This window comes from Borostomias antarcticus (assembly GCF_949987555.1).
Source record: "Borostomias antarcticus genome assembly, contig: scaffold_132, whole genome shotgun sequence".
Taxonomy (NCBI): Eukaryota; Metazoa; Chordata; class Actinopteri; order Stomiiformes; family Stomiidae; genus Borostomias; species Borostomias antarcticus.
In genome coordinates, this window is record NW_028175733.1 from 225,599 (window position 1) to 240,829 (window position 15,231).

Here is a 15,231-nt window from a genome sequence, read left to right on the forward strand (position 1 = left end):
TAAGGGCAGCTGTTGTACATACTGGTAGTAAAAAGTAGAAGTATGCGATTCTGAACTTTCTCTTTCTCAAGTGGCCAATGGTCCTACAATATACTGTTTGACCACTCGGGGCCAGGCCAGAACCATGAAAGTCCTCATCTTTCCCTCTTAGTCACTGACCCATGTGTGTCATTGCAGTGCTCCATCGAGTGGTTCCATTTTGCCTGTGTGGGCCTGACAACCAAACCCAGAGGAAAATGGTGAGTCAGAGAGTGGACTCTGGGAAATGTGGCCTTTTCTCCCTTATATTATACAACAACACACACATGCAGATTATTCCCTGTTTTTTCTGTAATAGTGTTTTATTACAGATTTATGGAGATCCACTCAAAGTATATCCATGCACTCAATCCAGGACATTTAAAGCTATTTGATTTAAGAATTGCTGTAAACTATTGATGTTGTGGCCTTCTCTCTCTCTCTCACTATCTCTTTTTCTATCTACATCTCTCTCTTTCTCCATTGCTTTCTCTCTCTCTCTCTCCATCTTTTCCTCTATCTTTTTCTCCATCCCTCCCTCTCCTTCTCTCTCTTTCTCCTTATCTCTCTCACTCCATCTCTTCTGTCCCTCTCCATCTCTCTCTCTCCATCTCTCCTGTCCCTCTCCATCTCTCCTGTCCCTCTCTCTATGCATCCTTCCCTCTCTCCATCTTTCTTTCTCTCCATCTCTCCTGTCCCTCTCTCTCTGTCTCCTTTCCTCCCAGGTACTGCCCGCGGTGTACTCAGGAGAGGAAGAAGAAGTGACCCAAGAGAGACGGGGTGCTGGTCAGGGTCAGAGACAGGGTCCCGGGGGGGGGGGGGGGGTAGAGTCAGCCAGGGGGGGTAGAGTCAGCCAGGCAGCAGAGAGCCAGTCTGTGGGTGTCCACTTGCTTCCATAGATGCTAATAGCCAGGCCCTATGGAGACACCTTCTCTCAGCAATATGGGATCTCTCTCTTCTGACACCATGGAGGCCTATATACCTGCCTTTGTAAAAACTAAAGACATGATGGATGGATGGATGGATGGATGGAGGGATGACAAAGGTATAGTTACGGTCCTAGATTATGTACACATTTACATTCAAGTTTTTAATCTTCGTTTTGCCTTGCCTTTTATGCTGAATATAAAGCTCTGTTCACCCCCAAACTACAATTCAGATATGGCTCTTCCAGTCAGAAGAGTTTTCCAAATGTTACATCAGAAGTGTCAGAATCACACAGATGAGACAGTTACTATTGACCCAATCTCTTATTAAGAACCAAAGGGACTCATTATAACATTGACCAGACCAGCGCTTATGAGCTCAGCCCTCATCTACAGGGCAGAAGAGGTTCATGTGCTGTTTTTACTCCTAATGCTCTCACAGGCTATTTGCATATCTGTTCTGGCTTTCTAGAACAGACGAGATCAAGCAGATCAGATCTAGAACAGACGAGATCAAGCAGATCATTTGAAATCTTCTGCTGTATATAATCCAGAACAACTGTAAAAGGAGTCCACTGGAAGCAGGTAACACCTAGCCCTGTGGTATACCACCACACACCAGTCTCACTGGAAGCAGGTAACACCTAGCCCTGTGGTATACCACCACACACCAGTCTCAACTGAGGTAACACCTAGCCCTGTGGTATACCACCACACACCAGTCTCACTGGAAGCAGGTAACACCTAGCCCTGTGGAATACCACCACACACCAGTCTCACTGGAAGCAGGTAACACCTAGCCCTGTGGTATACCACCACACACCAGTCTCACTGGAAGCAGGTAACACCTAGCCCTGTGGTATACCACCACACACCAGTCTCACTGGAAGCAGGTAACACCTAGCCCTGTGGAATACCACCACACACCAGTCTCACTGGAAGCAGGTAACACCTAGCCCTGTGGTATACCACCACACACCAGTCTCACTGGAAGCAGGTAACACCTAGCCCTGTGGTATACCACCACACACCAGTCTCAACTGAGGTAACACCTAGCCCTGTGGAATACCACCACACACCAGTCTCAACTGAGGTAACACCTAGCCCTGTGGTATACCACCACACACCAGTCTCAACCCAATCTCTGACACACATCCTCACACTCAAGGACACACACACACACACGGCACGCACAGAATCCCTCTGTGGTCGCAGGTTATTTGCACAAAGCCTCAGTTATCACCAAGGATGGGATTCCTGAGCTGCCAGCCGCACCCAGTGACAAGAGGGAACAATGACAGGTCGATAAGGCTTGATTCATATTATATACACATAGACAGGTCGATAAGGTTAGGGTTAGGGTCAGGTCGATAGGGTTAGGGTCAGGTCGATAAGGCTTGATTCATATTACAACCATAACGTCTTGCTGCATATAGCCAGGAAATGTTTTTATAACTTTAAGTTTCTTCATGAGCAAATACTCTTGTGACAACACTCGAACCAAGAGTTGAGAATGTCTGGCCGGGTACGTGACTTCGCACAATTAGACCAGTACTTTGTAAAATACATAGTTTGATTTTTAAGGGAAGAAATTATGAGGAATTAATTTTGTTTCCATTATTTTGCATTCTAACTGTAACTTCAGTTCTGTATTGATGACAGTATTGTTTTTTACTGTAGACTGTCTAGTTTTTGGTGTCTTCACTTATTGATGAATAAAGCCTCCAAAAACAATGTATGGAATCATTGTGTTCTTATTCCTCTTTCCTGCTTTTGGTCTTGCAAAATATAACTTGTCTGAATAAAAAAACAATCCAACAAACTTATTCAACGGGGCCATCTCAAAACTCCTGACAACCACGGATAATTGAATTTCCTATGGACAGGTCCAGCGAACACGTGTGTGTTATCTCACTCATAGAAATCTGCTCTGATGGTCATTATAATCTGAATATTATAGCTGAACTAAAGTTACTAAATAAACTGTCTCTGAACTAAATGATTGAAGTAGCCCACCCTTTCACGCTAAAAGAATAGCCTTCTAAACATTACATTTGACTTGTTTTAAGGTCACTCAAATCAGAAGTTATTGGGGGCCTATAAGCAAGCCAGACTGCCCAATACAGTTGCAATTACATGTAGGTTCCTCTTGCACTGATTTCATTCTAGGCTATATAGAAATGTCTGGATGGACAAGCAACAACGACCTTGCCGTTTGAATGGGCGTCCACAGGGTGTGACCGTGGGGGCGTGTCTGAAGGCTCATGGTGAAGTTAAAATGTGGTTGCATCTCTGCTTGTCCCCGCTCTCCCTTTAAACCAGGTGGATTAACAGAACAGACCATCATAAACGGTACTTTTCTGAACTTTCTATCAAGCTATTTAATGCCTTCAAAGTTTAATTTGTATCTGTATAGGCCTAGGTTATTGGCACTATTGTACTTGTAATTGAATCATTCCTCTAAAATGTGATGATGGTTTGTTGTCTGTTTCCCGGGTTAGGGTCAGATACAACTTTCATTAGCTTAGTTGGGAATATTGGGGTGAGTTTTAAAAATGTATTTTCCTAATTTCCCTATTTTCAGTGAGGACTAAAACCATAACAACCACCATGGTGAATATTGGAGTCAATGGGTATGTATTATTATTATTAATATTATTATTATTTTACATCTCTTTACTCTCATGCTTGTGATTCATCTTCATACAGGGTTAGGGTTAGGGATATGGTTCATACAGGGTTAGGGTTAGGGATATGCTTGTTGAACTAGAGGTCAGCAGAGGAGGTACAGACTGCCAAGTCTCAGGATGGACTGTAGTTGAGACCATGTTGAGGGTTAGGGTTAAAGTGGCTGACAGCTCTCCTCATGGCTGCCTGCTGCTCCCCTTGCTCCTGGTGTCCGGGCCTCATCCATCGTCATGTTATTAGTAGGGTAAGGGTTAGGGCCTCATCCATCGTCATGTTATTAATAGGGTTAGGGCCTCATCCATCGTCATGTTAGGGTTAGGGTTAGGGCCTCATCCATCGTCATGTTATTAATAGCTCCTGTAGTCTCTCCTCCATCCCTGCAAGATGGTCACCCCTCTATCTCTTTTTTCCTCAGCTAACACATTCCTTTATTCTCTCCATCTCTATTTATACTAACGTGTAAATAGACTAACATTTATAACATTCCAACATTCCCAGCAGTGGTCAGAGATCTCAGAGATGTTGTTTTGGGGAGCTCTGTGACCCTGATATTTGGGGGGTAGGGCTACTGTAGGTGTTACCTATGCTTTTCCAAGCATAACCAGAGGAGATGGATGCCCATTTGAAACATGAAGCACTGTAGCTTGGAGAAGGGACGATCCACTCCTGGTTGAAATACTATTTGAAATAATTTCCTTGCTCTATTGCTCTCGTCTGGAACCAATGAGCAGTGCTCATGATGCATCCCTTTTGCTTTACAGACCATTATCTGTTGGTCTATACTTGATTGGCCAATGTCTGATGTCTGGTCTTTATCTGATTGGCCAATGTCAAGCAAATGTTTATCATTGACCAGATATTAGAACAGGCTGACTGGCTCTGTTGTGTAGTTTGCTTTGTCTTATTTCATGCGTTATTGACAGAATGCTATTGTGAACTCAACAGCCTGCATATTGAAGATTAGGCCTATTGTAGATTAGGATTACATTAGGCCTAGATTGTGTACACAAGGGGGCACAAGGCTGTGGTAATCTGAAGGGAATTTACAACTCTTACAAAGTTGTGGGTCCAATAATCTCACGTTCCATATTTGCGGTCCAGACATTGATATGATTCATTCTACCTAAACTTTAGGTCCTAAAGGAACCATGATAAGGAAGTTGGACTGTGTAACTGGACATTCAGATACAACAGGATGTAGGCTACAGACCATTTAAATTATGAAACTACTATGTACACTTTTTAAAGTTTGGTGTCAATTAAGATTTGTGCAACTTGACTGACTAGGATCGAATTTCCTGAAAATGCAACTGTTGTGTGTTGGTTTATGGTTGACTGAAGACTGTTGGTGGCATGAAGCTGTTGTCTCTTCCTCTTTTGGCTGACCTGTCGTCCGCTTGCACTCTCCAGGCTTAGCTGACTGCCTCCATATTAGGCTTAGCTGACTGCCTCCATATTAGTCTTATCTGACTGCCTCCATATTAGGCTTAGCTGACTGCCTCCATATTAGGCTTAGCTGACTGCCTCCATATTAGGCTTAGCTGACTGCCTCCATATTAGGCTTAGCTGACTGCCTCCATATTAGGCTTACACAGAGGCTATAGGCAGCAAATGTTAAGTACTGTTTCAGTCAAGATTGTCAGTCCTTGTAGGGCAGTCTTAGCTGGTGTGGTGGGGTGGGGTAGGAGGGCTGCCCTCTGCTGGCGAGAGAGGAATATAGCAACATCATAGAGATATCAGAGATATACAGGATGTCACACAACAGCTACTGTTGATATGCTGGGAGGATATTGCCGTTGTCGGGATTGGAGGGTGTGATTATGTAGATGCACTGTCGTACGTTTAGTGCTATTGGAATAGAGATCTATTGCTGTTCTAGGAGTATTGCTGCTCTAGTTAACTAATACTGCCCCCCCCCCACACACACACACACAGATTTGGGCGTATCGGACGTCTGGTAACCCGTGCTGCTGTCCAGGGTGCCAAGTTGAACGTCGTCGCCATCAACGACCCCTTCATCAGCCTGGAATACATGGTGAGAACTGCAAGGTGCATGAAAGATGTATTGAAAAACATATATGTAGGCGGAGAGATGTGTATTGAGACGTCTAGCAATGCCGTGCTGTTCCTCTCCTGTGGCCCCTCCCAGGTGTACATGTTCAAGTACGACTCCACCCACGGCACCTGGAGACACGGAGAGGTGAAGGCCCAGGGAGGCAAGCTGATCATCGGCAAAATGTCCATCACCGTCTTCCACGAGTGAGTACACACACACACACACCACCTGGGGTTGCTTAGGATTTAAATAGTATCTTAACACCCTCTCAGTCAAATTGTGTATGAGTGTGCCGGGCTCCATGCAGCCAACAGAATCGTTTTGGCACTGTGGAGATGAAAGGTGTGATCTGACCTCTGACCTCTAATCTCTGCCCACTAGGAGGGACCCTGCCAACATCAAGTGGGGTGAGGCTGGAGCTGAATATGTTGTTGAGTCCACCGGCATGTTCACCACCATTGAGAAGGCCTCTGTAAGTGTGTCTGCCCAGGCCAGGCCTGCACTACCTCACTGCAGGGCTCAATCCATCTCCTATTTCACTACCTCACTGCAGGGCTCAATCCATCTCCTATTTCACTACCTCACTGCAGGGCTCAATCCATCTCCTATTTCACTACCTCACTGCAGGGCTCAATCCATCTCCTATTTCACTACCTCACTGCAGGGCTCAATTCATCTCCTATTTCACTACCTCACTGCAGGGCTCAATCCATCTCCTATTTCACTACCTCACTGCAGGGCTCAATCCATCTCCTATTTCACTACCTCACTGCAGGGCTCAATCCATCTCCTATTTCACTACCTCACTGCAGGGCTCAATCCATCTCCTATTTTACTGGCTAAACAGCAAATTCCTAGATGGGACAGAAGAGATTTATTGACTGATTCCATTCTACCAAATTAGTATGATTATACAGAACATTTTATATGCCTCCTGTAGCACACTTTTGATTTTAGCATCTATTTTAGGATTAAATTGTGCTTTACGCAAGTCTTTGAGGTGGCCTTTTTTCCAGTTCAAGTCCAGTCAGTGTCATTTCCTGCTGCATGACCTTGCATTCTTTGACCTCTGACCTAAACCCCACCCCCCTACAGGCTCACCTGAAGGGCGGCGCCAAGAGGGTGGTCATCTCTGCTCCCAGCGCTGACGCACCCATGTTCGTGATGGGCGTGAACCAGGACAAATACAACAACTCCATGCAGATTGTCAGGTAAGGAAGGACTGCCCCTTCCTGGAACCTTCCCCCTAAACGCACAGTATGTATTATTTTATGAGGGGGAACGAATACCATGTAGTCAGAGGGGGTGAAGGCTAGGGTTAGGGTTAGGGCTAGCGGGAGCTCAGCATGTATAAGTGGAGACCCCACAGACGTAGAGATGCATGACCCCTGTTGACCCCAGCGGTGCAGGTGTGAATCGGGGCTTCTGAGGGTTAGGGTTAGGGTTGTAAGGCAAGGCAGGTTTATTTGTAGCACATTTCAGCTAACAAGGCAATTCAAAGTGCTTTACATGAGACATTACCCTAAAGCATCAAGTGCAAGAAACACATTTTAAAAGGTCATATAAAATGGTTACCTCTAACCCTTACCTTAACCCCCCTAACCCTAACCCTCCCCATCAGCTTGTTTAGCAAATTGTACTAAAAAGTACTACTGGACGAGCTTACACCATTCCCACAAAGGCACCTGCAAACAAGAAATTAACCCTTTAATGTTGTTGTTAGGTTTCATACCAGTGGGCCTTCCCTTTATTTAGGGATGGTATATATATTATATTATATTTACAGTGATGTCACTGTCTCCACAGCAATGCTTCCTGCACTACCAACTGCCTGGCTCCCCTCGCCAAGGTCATCAATGACAACTTCACCATCGTCGAGGGACTCATGGTGAGAACGTCCTGGGCTCACGAGGGGGTGGGGTCTGGGACAAACGCAGAATATTGAGAATACTATGGACTGTAAACTGCATTTCCTCTGGGACTATGTTGGTGAAAATGGCTCAACTGTAAAGGCAACTGGGGCTCAATGATTCTGGCTATGACATCCACACCAGTGAGCGATCATCATTGTGGTTATCTTGCAGAACTTGACGAAATCTCATGAAATGTGTAGTTCATCAGGTTAATGAAGCATGTAGTTCATCAGGTTCATGAAGCATGTGTAGTTCATCAGGTTCATGAAGCATGTGTAGTTCATCAGGTTCATGAAGAATGTGTCATCTGTTCCTATCCTCTCTTCATCCTGTCTCCTCATCCTCTGCTCCAGAGCACAGTCCACTCCACCACAGCCACACAGAAGACTGTGGATGGACCCTCCGGTAAGCAGTGGAGAGACGGTCGGGGCGCCGCCCAGAACATCATCCCTGCCTCCACCGGAGCCGCCAAAGCCGTGACCAAGGTCATTCCCGCGCTGAGCGGGTACGTAGTCAAGGCTCCACCATGGTTGTTATGGATAAGGGTTTGTTAAGGCAGGGGGAATCACTCTTAAACTGTTGTTGGTGCACTTACTCCAGACAAACATACTTATTGTAAGTCGCTGCGGATAAAAGTGTCTGCTAAATGACTACAATGCACAGTATAATAGCTAGGTAGCTTGGTTTTAACTTTAGCTTAGCTTGCCAACCAGGCAGCATGCTGTTTTAGCGATTTAAATGTGACAGAGGAATCGCTATGCTTTAGTTTGCCTTGCTACAGCCAAAACCAAGACAAGAAAGTGAAACAAGCATATCGATGGCAATGAATGTACCTTTTATCTAGCTATCCAATCACAGTTGCGCAACGATATGTGACGAGTTCTGTAGGTGTGTGACAGCCGTCAGTGAGAGACTAAAAAGTGTCTCTAAAGACGTCACATCTGTCGAGCGACAGCGTCAAAAGTGTCGAGCGACGAATCATGAATTAAGATTAAGAATCCCACCATTTTGGTTTGTGTTGTTGACGACCTGGCTTCAGAAACCTTCAGGGTTATTTAGGGTTTGGGATAGGAAAACAAAGGAATCAATCAGGTGCTCAGCGGGAAGTAAAAAAGTAGTCACCGTGGTGCTCTAGGATGGCGAGGAAAATCAATATCAGAAAAGAAGGATGATCCTGACACTAGGAGGGTAGATGATAAAAAGCCTTTAGGCATCATGTCATCAGGACATGATGAAGATGGTTTAGGTGGAAACATGTTGTAACGGTCTGTTCCTCAAACGTGATTGGTTGGGCGCCAGCCAGGGCAGGGGAACCCTGGCAATATTTATAGTTTGTCTGAGTCCCAGGCTATTACACAGGATGCATGTATGTACTTCACATGAACCCTCAGCAAGCTTATAAAGAATAACACAAACACCATGGCACACGTTTCATACATATATTCTGACCCACACCCGGCAACAACTGAAACACAATCCAACTCCCACCAGCAGGGGCAATGTCCCAGAAGTCCAACAGTGCAAACAATGTCCCAAGATTCCAACAGTGCAAACAATGTCCCAAGATTCCACCAGCAGGTGGCCCCACCCCCAAGTCCTTGAATATCGCCCCACACGGAAGTCCTTTATCCAGACTTTTTTAACCTATGAGACATGTATTAATAAAGGCTTTTTATCATCTACCCTCCTCGAGTGCCCGGATCATCCTTCACAGGTCTCTAACCATCTTACTGTGCCCCCCCTCCCCCCCACAGAAAGCTAACTGGCATGGCCTTCCGTGTCCCCACCCCCAATGTGTCTGTGGTTGACCTGACCGTTCGCCTGGCCAAGACCGTAAGTCTCCCACATTCCCCCCAGCCTCCTTGACGCCATCAATCCTTCTTTTAAAAAGAGAATGTCTCCTTTTTCATTACTGTGTCCTGTTTATATACTCTGTATCTTATCCCTATTGGTATAGCATGTGTCATTGTCATGTATCTTCTGTCAACATTGACCTCCACTCTGCAGGCCAATTATGAGGACATCAAGAAGGCAATCAAGGCCGCCAGTATGGGACCCATGAAGGGAATTCTGGGATACACAGAGGACCAGGTAAGCACCTCTCCTCCCCCTCCTCATTTCTGGTCCTGGGTGAGTCTCCCTACTTCCTTGTTCTGGGTGTTCCAAGATCATGGGATGTAGTATCTGAGCTCAGCCACTGGGGGGTAGTGGCGGCTAATGTGACCAGAGCCTGAGACCTGAAACCCCTCCGTTCCCCTCCTCAGGTCGTGTCCACAGACTTCAACGGTGACACCCACTCCTCCATCTTCGACGCCAGTGCTGGCATCGCCCTCAACGATCACTTCGTCAAGCTGGTCTCATGGTGCGTAGATCGGACAAAACACTCAACAGCTTTACCTCCAACATGAACCCCTATCTTGGAGCATATGGCAGCTGATCATGCCTCCAGATCAACTGTGTGGGCCTTTATAGACAGTGCAGGGGAAACCGTCATTGAAAAGCTTTAGAAACCGCCCTCCCAGTTTTGTCCTTTTCACTAAAGCCTCCTTTCTCACTCCCCAGGTATGACAACGAGTTTGGCTACAGCAACCGCATCTGCGACCTCCTTGTGCACATGGCCTCCAAGGAATAAGATCTTGGTGACCTCCCATTGACCTATGACCTTATCCTTCTCCCGCCCAGGACGCCACAGTCCATCAGTCTCTCCGGAGAACCTATAGTGAAATTTGTTGGAACGTTTTTACAATGAAAACAATAAGTCACGTCTGTTCTGCACAACGCGGAGTACTGACTACAGTGGCTTTAACTCTTCCTACAGATGGTTTCTGTTCACCTCTGGTGTGCTGCGCCTTGATTGCACCTCTGTGGCTACATTACAGTTCCTCTTCACAATAAAAGTCCTCCGTTTGTGAACACTTTCGTCGCTTTTCATTCTTCCAGTGTTTTGAAGGGAAACGGGTGAACAATATTCTTTGACATCACTACTTTATCACCCTGGTATCCATTCAATATTCATGTTTCAGACCCAAGGGAGGTTGTTTTACTATCCCAGAGAACAGCTGTGAACATTAGTCAGGCATAACGGTGGCAGCATGCTTCAAGTTCATCCATTGAGGTTGTTGCAAAAATGAGAATGAACTTTCAGGCAATGGGGCAGCCAACGTTATTATGGTCTGACGTCTCCTTGATGTTGAGCCAATCGTAAAACACATGGAGTCTAGAAATGTTTCCAGATAATCTCTTACTTGTGTTTGGGTTAGTTTATTGGCAAGGGTACTTTTATAGAAAATAAGTATGAAGAGGAGTTGTAGGTCCTTAAGCGTAGCCTAAATTGTATTTTGCCTTGCGCATCTACTGCGGGTACGACGGTAGTTGAAAGCCGCAGTCAGGGTCACTTGTTTATTTCTGGCTGGCTGTGGACTGCGCCTCCAGCTTGGCAGAACCACTCCAAAGTTAGTAGATGTGCCTCGGTCACCTAGGTGTAGCTCAACGCAAGATATTTTTTTCTCATCACACATTTTATTCTAAGCTCTTGAATATCGGTTGCTCTTCAATGGAGCATTTTTGTCAGAGCAGATTCGATTTTTAGTTATTTCTTAGTCGCAACGCAAGTCTCTCAAGGGTGATTAAAACAGGGTTTTTGCATAGCAAAAATTATCTGCATACGGAATTAGCTTCCCGGCTAAACAAAGAAGTCGCTTTTCATGCCGGATTTCGAGCATTTTAGATTTTCTTACTCCAGCATGAATCCGCTACTGGGAGAGAACGCGTTCCTGATGCAGCAGCAGCACAACCAGATGAGCCAGCCAGACTCCCCGACTGGAGGCCTGGACTCCTACGGTGCACCTGACCCGGGGTACATGTTCGGTGAGCACACCGGGTTCGGCCAGGACGGGATATCTGGGCTGGACTTCAGTGCGCTCCCGTATCACCGCGCGCCTCCGCCCCCAGCCGCGATGGCCCTGCGCAACGACTTGGGCTCCAACATTAGCGTCCTGAAAACCTTAAATTTGCGCTTCCGTTGCTTTTTGGCCAAAGTTCATGAGTTGGAGCGTCGGAATAAAGCATTGGAGAAACAGCTTCAACTGGCTCTGGAGAACAAGGATGATAACGGGGGAGAAACACAAGTGAAGAAGCCGTTGACCAAAGATATCGGGGTACAGACTGGTTTTATTGGGCCCATCCCGCTTAGGCCCGGCCACATCCCTCTTCATAACGCCAATAACCCTGCATACATGCCCGGCGGCCTGCTCTCCCCCGCCCTCAACAGGCCTACATCCCTCTCCTTCGAATCCAACACCAAATCGATGCTTGGTAACTCAAATCCCAACCTCACTGTAACCGATTCCAATTCGAACCTCACCTCGAGCATCCCCGTCAGTCCGATCACTCCAACTGACTCATGCAGAATCTCCAACATTAACGAGAAATACGTCAGTTCTGGGACCGGGATGTCCGGAAACCCGCCTCCCCGCTTCTTGCCCGGGACCATCTGGTCTTACAACCACGCCCGCCGGTTTGGCACGGGACGGGAGTCGCGCGTAACGGGCCCGGGCCCGGGTGTGTCCTGGGAGCACTCTGACGGGGTGGGGGTGCAGATAGACACCATCACCCCAGAGATACGAGCCCTGTACAACGTGCTGGCCAAAGTGAAGCGGGAGAGGGATGAGTACAAACGCAGGTGAGGATGGAGGATAATTAGGCTGCTGTGTTCTAGACGGTAGGCTACATCTAGGCCTGTGTTATAGACAGATTATGTTACAGGCTACTACATAGGCCAATGTTATAGAATCAGTTTTATTTGCCAGCTAGTTTTTACACATTTGTTTTGGTCAATTGGTGCATAGCACTGATGGAGACAACATGAGATAGGGCACAAGGACAAGACAATATTCAAAATGGTGTGTGGTGAGTGTACATACAGTATGTGTACAGAGTGTTAATGTGTGTGCAATGTTATATATATATACAATGTGTAGCTGTTGTGATATGTGTGCAGTGCGGGCCTATATACAGTACGCTCAGCGGTCAGTGCCAGTAGTGCAAAAGGGGGGAGTCAGAGGGGGACACAGGCCTTATTGATGAGGTTGGTTGCCATGGGGAAGAAGCTGCTTTTGTGGCATGAGGTCCTGATGGACCACAGCCTCCTGAGGGGAGGGGTTTAAAGAGATGATGGGGTGGGAGACAGCCTCCTGCTGGAGGGGAGGGGTTTAAAGAGATGATGGGGTGGGAGACAGCCTCCTGCTGGAGGGGAGGGGTTCAAAGAGATGATGGGGTGGGAGACAGCCTCCTGCTGGAGGGGAGGGGTTCAAAGAGGGGTCGGCCACAATCCTTCTAGCCTGTTTCTAGCCTGGGGCCTATTTGCTTTGCAGTTGTGGTTTCCCGTTTATGTGGATACTGTCCAAAGACAGGCCTACCCATAAACCTACGATGCGATGCGGCAAGAACTTCTTGTGATCACCCTCCCAGCGGAGTGGATGACGCGCTGCAGTCTGGCCTTGTCTTTGGCTGTAGCGGCAGAGTACCAGGTGGTGATGGAGGAGGTGAGGATGGACTCAATGATGGAGGTGTAGAAGAGCACCATCATTGTCTTTGGCAGGTTGATATGCTGTTGTTAGAGGCGGATGATGTTACTGTAGGCTACCTCATAGGCCTGTGTTATAGATAATCATATTAATGTAGGCTACTAGGCCTGTGCTATAGATGGATGATATTAATGTACCTAGGTTTGTGTTATAGACGGATGATGTTACTGTAGGTTACTACCTAGGTCTGTGTTATAGATGGATGATATTGCTTTAGGTTACTACCTAGGTTTGTGTTATAGATGGATGATATTGCTTTAGGTTACTACCTAGGTTTGTGTTATAGATGGATGATATTACTGTAGGCTACTACATAATCTGTGTTATAGATGGATGGTGTTACTGATGGTGTTACTACATACTGTAGGTCTGTGTTGTAGGTCTGTGTTATACAGTAGATCAGTGTTCTACAACCTGGGGTCCGGGCCCAGGGGGGGGTCGCAAACAATTGGAGGCCTTAATATTAGCTGGACATATATTTGTCAAAGAATCATGTTTTCACCATGTCACACAACAACACAGCAAAAACAAAATACATGATTATATCTGATGAAGGGACACTACCATATAAATTCAACATTAATTAATCAGAGACTATGAATCATGTCAACATTAATGTTACTGCACTGGCGAAGCACTTAATTGTCCCCTAACTTAATTCCATCAGGTGTAAGTTAGGGGGGCTCTGGGGAAGAAGGGCTGGGAACCCCTATAGATGGACGGCAGGTTGATAATGCAGGTTGACACAGCATGCTGTGGTTATAGACGGATGATGTTACTGTAGGCTACTACTGTGTTGTAGACGGATGATGTTACTGTAGGCTACTACTGTGTTGTAGATGGATGATGTTACTGTAGGCTACTACTGTGTTGTAAATGGATGATGTTACTGTAGGCTACTACTGTGTTGTGGATGGATGATGTTACTGTAGGCTACTACTGTGTTGTAAATGGATGATGTTACTGTAGGCTACTACTGTGTTGTAAATGGATGATGTTACTGTAGGCTACTACTGTGTTGTAGATGGATGATGTTACTGTAGGCTACTACTGTGTTGTAGATGGATGATGTTACTGTAGGCTACTGTGTTTTGGATGGATGATGTTACTGTAGGCTACTACTGTGTTGTAAATGGATGATGTTACTGTAGGCTACTACTGTGTTGTAAATGGTTGATGTTACTGTAGGCTACTACTGTGTTGTAAATGGATGATGTTACTGTAGGCTACTACTGTGTTGTAAATGGATGATGTTACTGTAGGCTACTACTGTGTTGTAGATGGATGATGTTACTGTAGGCTACTACTGTGTTGTAAATGGATGATGTTACTGTAGGCTACTACTGTGTTGTAAATGGATGATGTTACTGTAGGCTACTACTGTGTTGTAAAGGGATGATGTTACTGTAGGCTACTACTGTGTTGTAGATGGATGATGTTACTGTAGGCTACTACTGTGTTGTAAATGGATGATGTTACTGTAGGCTACTACTGTGTTGTAAATGGATGATGTTACTGTAGGCTACTACTGTGTTGTAAATGGATGATGTTACTGTAGGCTACTACTGTGTTGTAGATGGATGATGTTACTGTAGGCTACTACTGTGTTGTAAATGGATGATGTTACTGTAGGCCTACTGCAGGTGTGCATGTCTCAGTTGTGTAACAGTGGAGCAGCTCACATGTCCTCCATAGGGCTGCATGGTGTCTACTGGTTCCATTTAGCCTATTGAACTCAGGCAGCCTATTAAAGAAGGTGCGGTGATGATGATGATGATGAAGAGGAAGATGAGGATGATGTTCTCTTCATCATCCTCATCTTCCTCTTCTTCTTCATCATCATGGATCATGGATCATCATGGATGGATGATGATGATGATAATGATGATGCCTGCATGTTAAAAGCAGATGATGACATATTGAATCTGACTCATTGGCTGGAAGGGTTGGTAATGTATCTGTTTATGGCTGTGTTGTGAAACCTGTGAAGACATCAGGCTGACGGACGTCCACCTTCTATGCATGCTCATCTGAGCCCCTCAAGA

At 45.9% G+C, this 15,231-nt stretch overlaps 3 protein-coding genes across 3 annotated transcripts in view; all 3 read left to right on the forward strand.

Annotated features, from left to right (window-relative positions):
• Positions 1-827, forward strand: part of LOC311329244 (inhibitor of growth protein 4-like) — a 30,703-nt gene extending 29,876 nt beyond the window's left edge. Inside the window, exons 7-8 of the mRNA XM_084463118.1 lie at positions 178-239; positions 744-827. Coding sequence (XP_084319244.1) covers positions 178-239; positions 744-783 — 102 coding nt within the window. The 3' untranslated portion in view covers positions 784-827. The remainder of the gene's footprint in view (positions 1-177; positions 240-743) is intronic.
• Positions 828-3,554: 2,727 nt separating this feature from the next.
• Positions 3,555-10,291, forward strand: LOC311329245 (glyceraldehyde-3-phosphate dehydrogenase-like; the record flags this gene model as incomplete). The annotated part of the gene is made up of 11 exons (XM_084463119.1): positions 3,555-3,577; positions 5,568-5,667; positions 5,782-5,891; positions 6,070-6,160; positions 6,784-6,899; positions 7,495-7,576; positions 7,955-8,106; positions 9,356-9,434; positions 9,609-9,692; positions 9,866-9,963; positions 10,164-10,291. 11 exons carry the CDS (start codon positions 3,555-3,557, stop codon positions 10,231-10,233), a joined length of 1,005 nt encoding a protein of 334 aa, XP_084319245.1. The 3' UTR covers positions 10,234-10,291.
• A 1,014-nt stretch (positions 10,292-11,305) lies between these two features.
• The window catches only part of iffo1a (intermediate filament family orphan 1a), a gene marked incomplete at both ends in the record, with an annotated part of 17,145 nt that continues 13,219 nt past the window's right edge, over positions 11,306-15,231 (forward strand). Inside the window, one exon of the mRNA XM_084463123.1 lies at positions 11,306-12,282. Coding sequence (XP_084319249.1) covers positions 11,306-12,282 — 977 coding nt within the window. The remainder of the gene's footprint in view (positions 12,283-15,231) is intronic.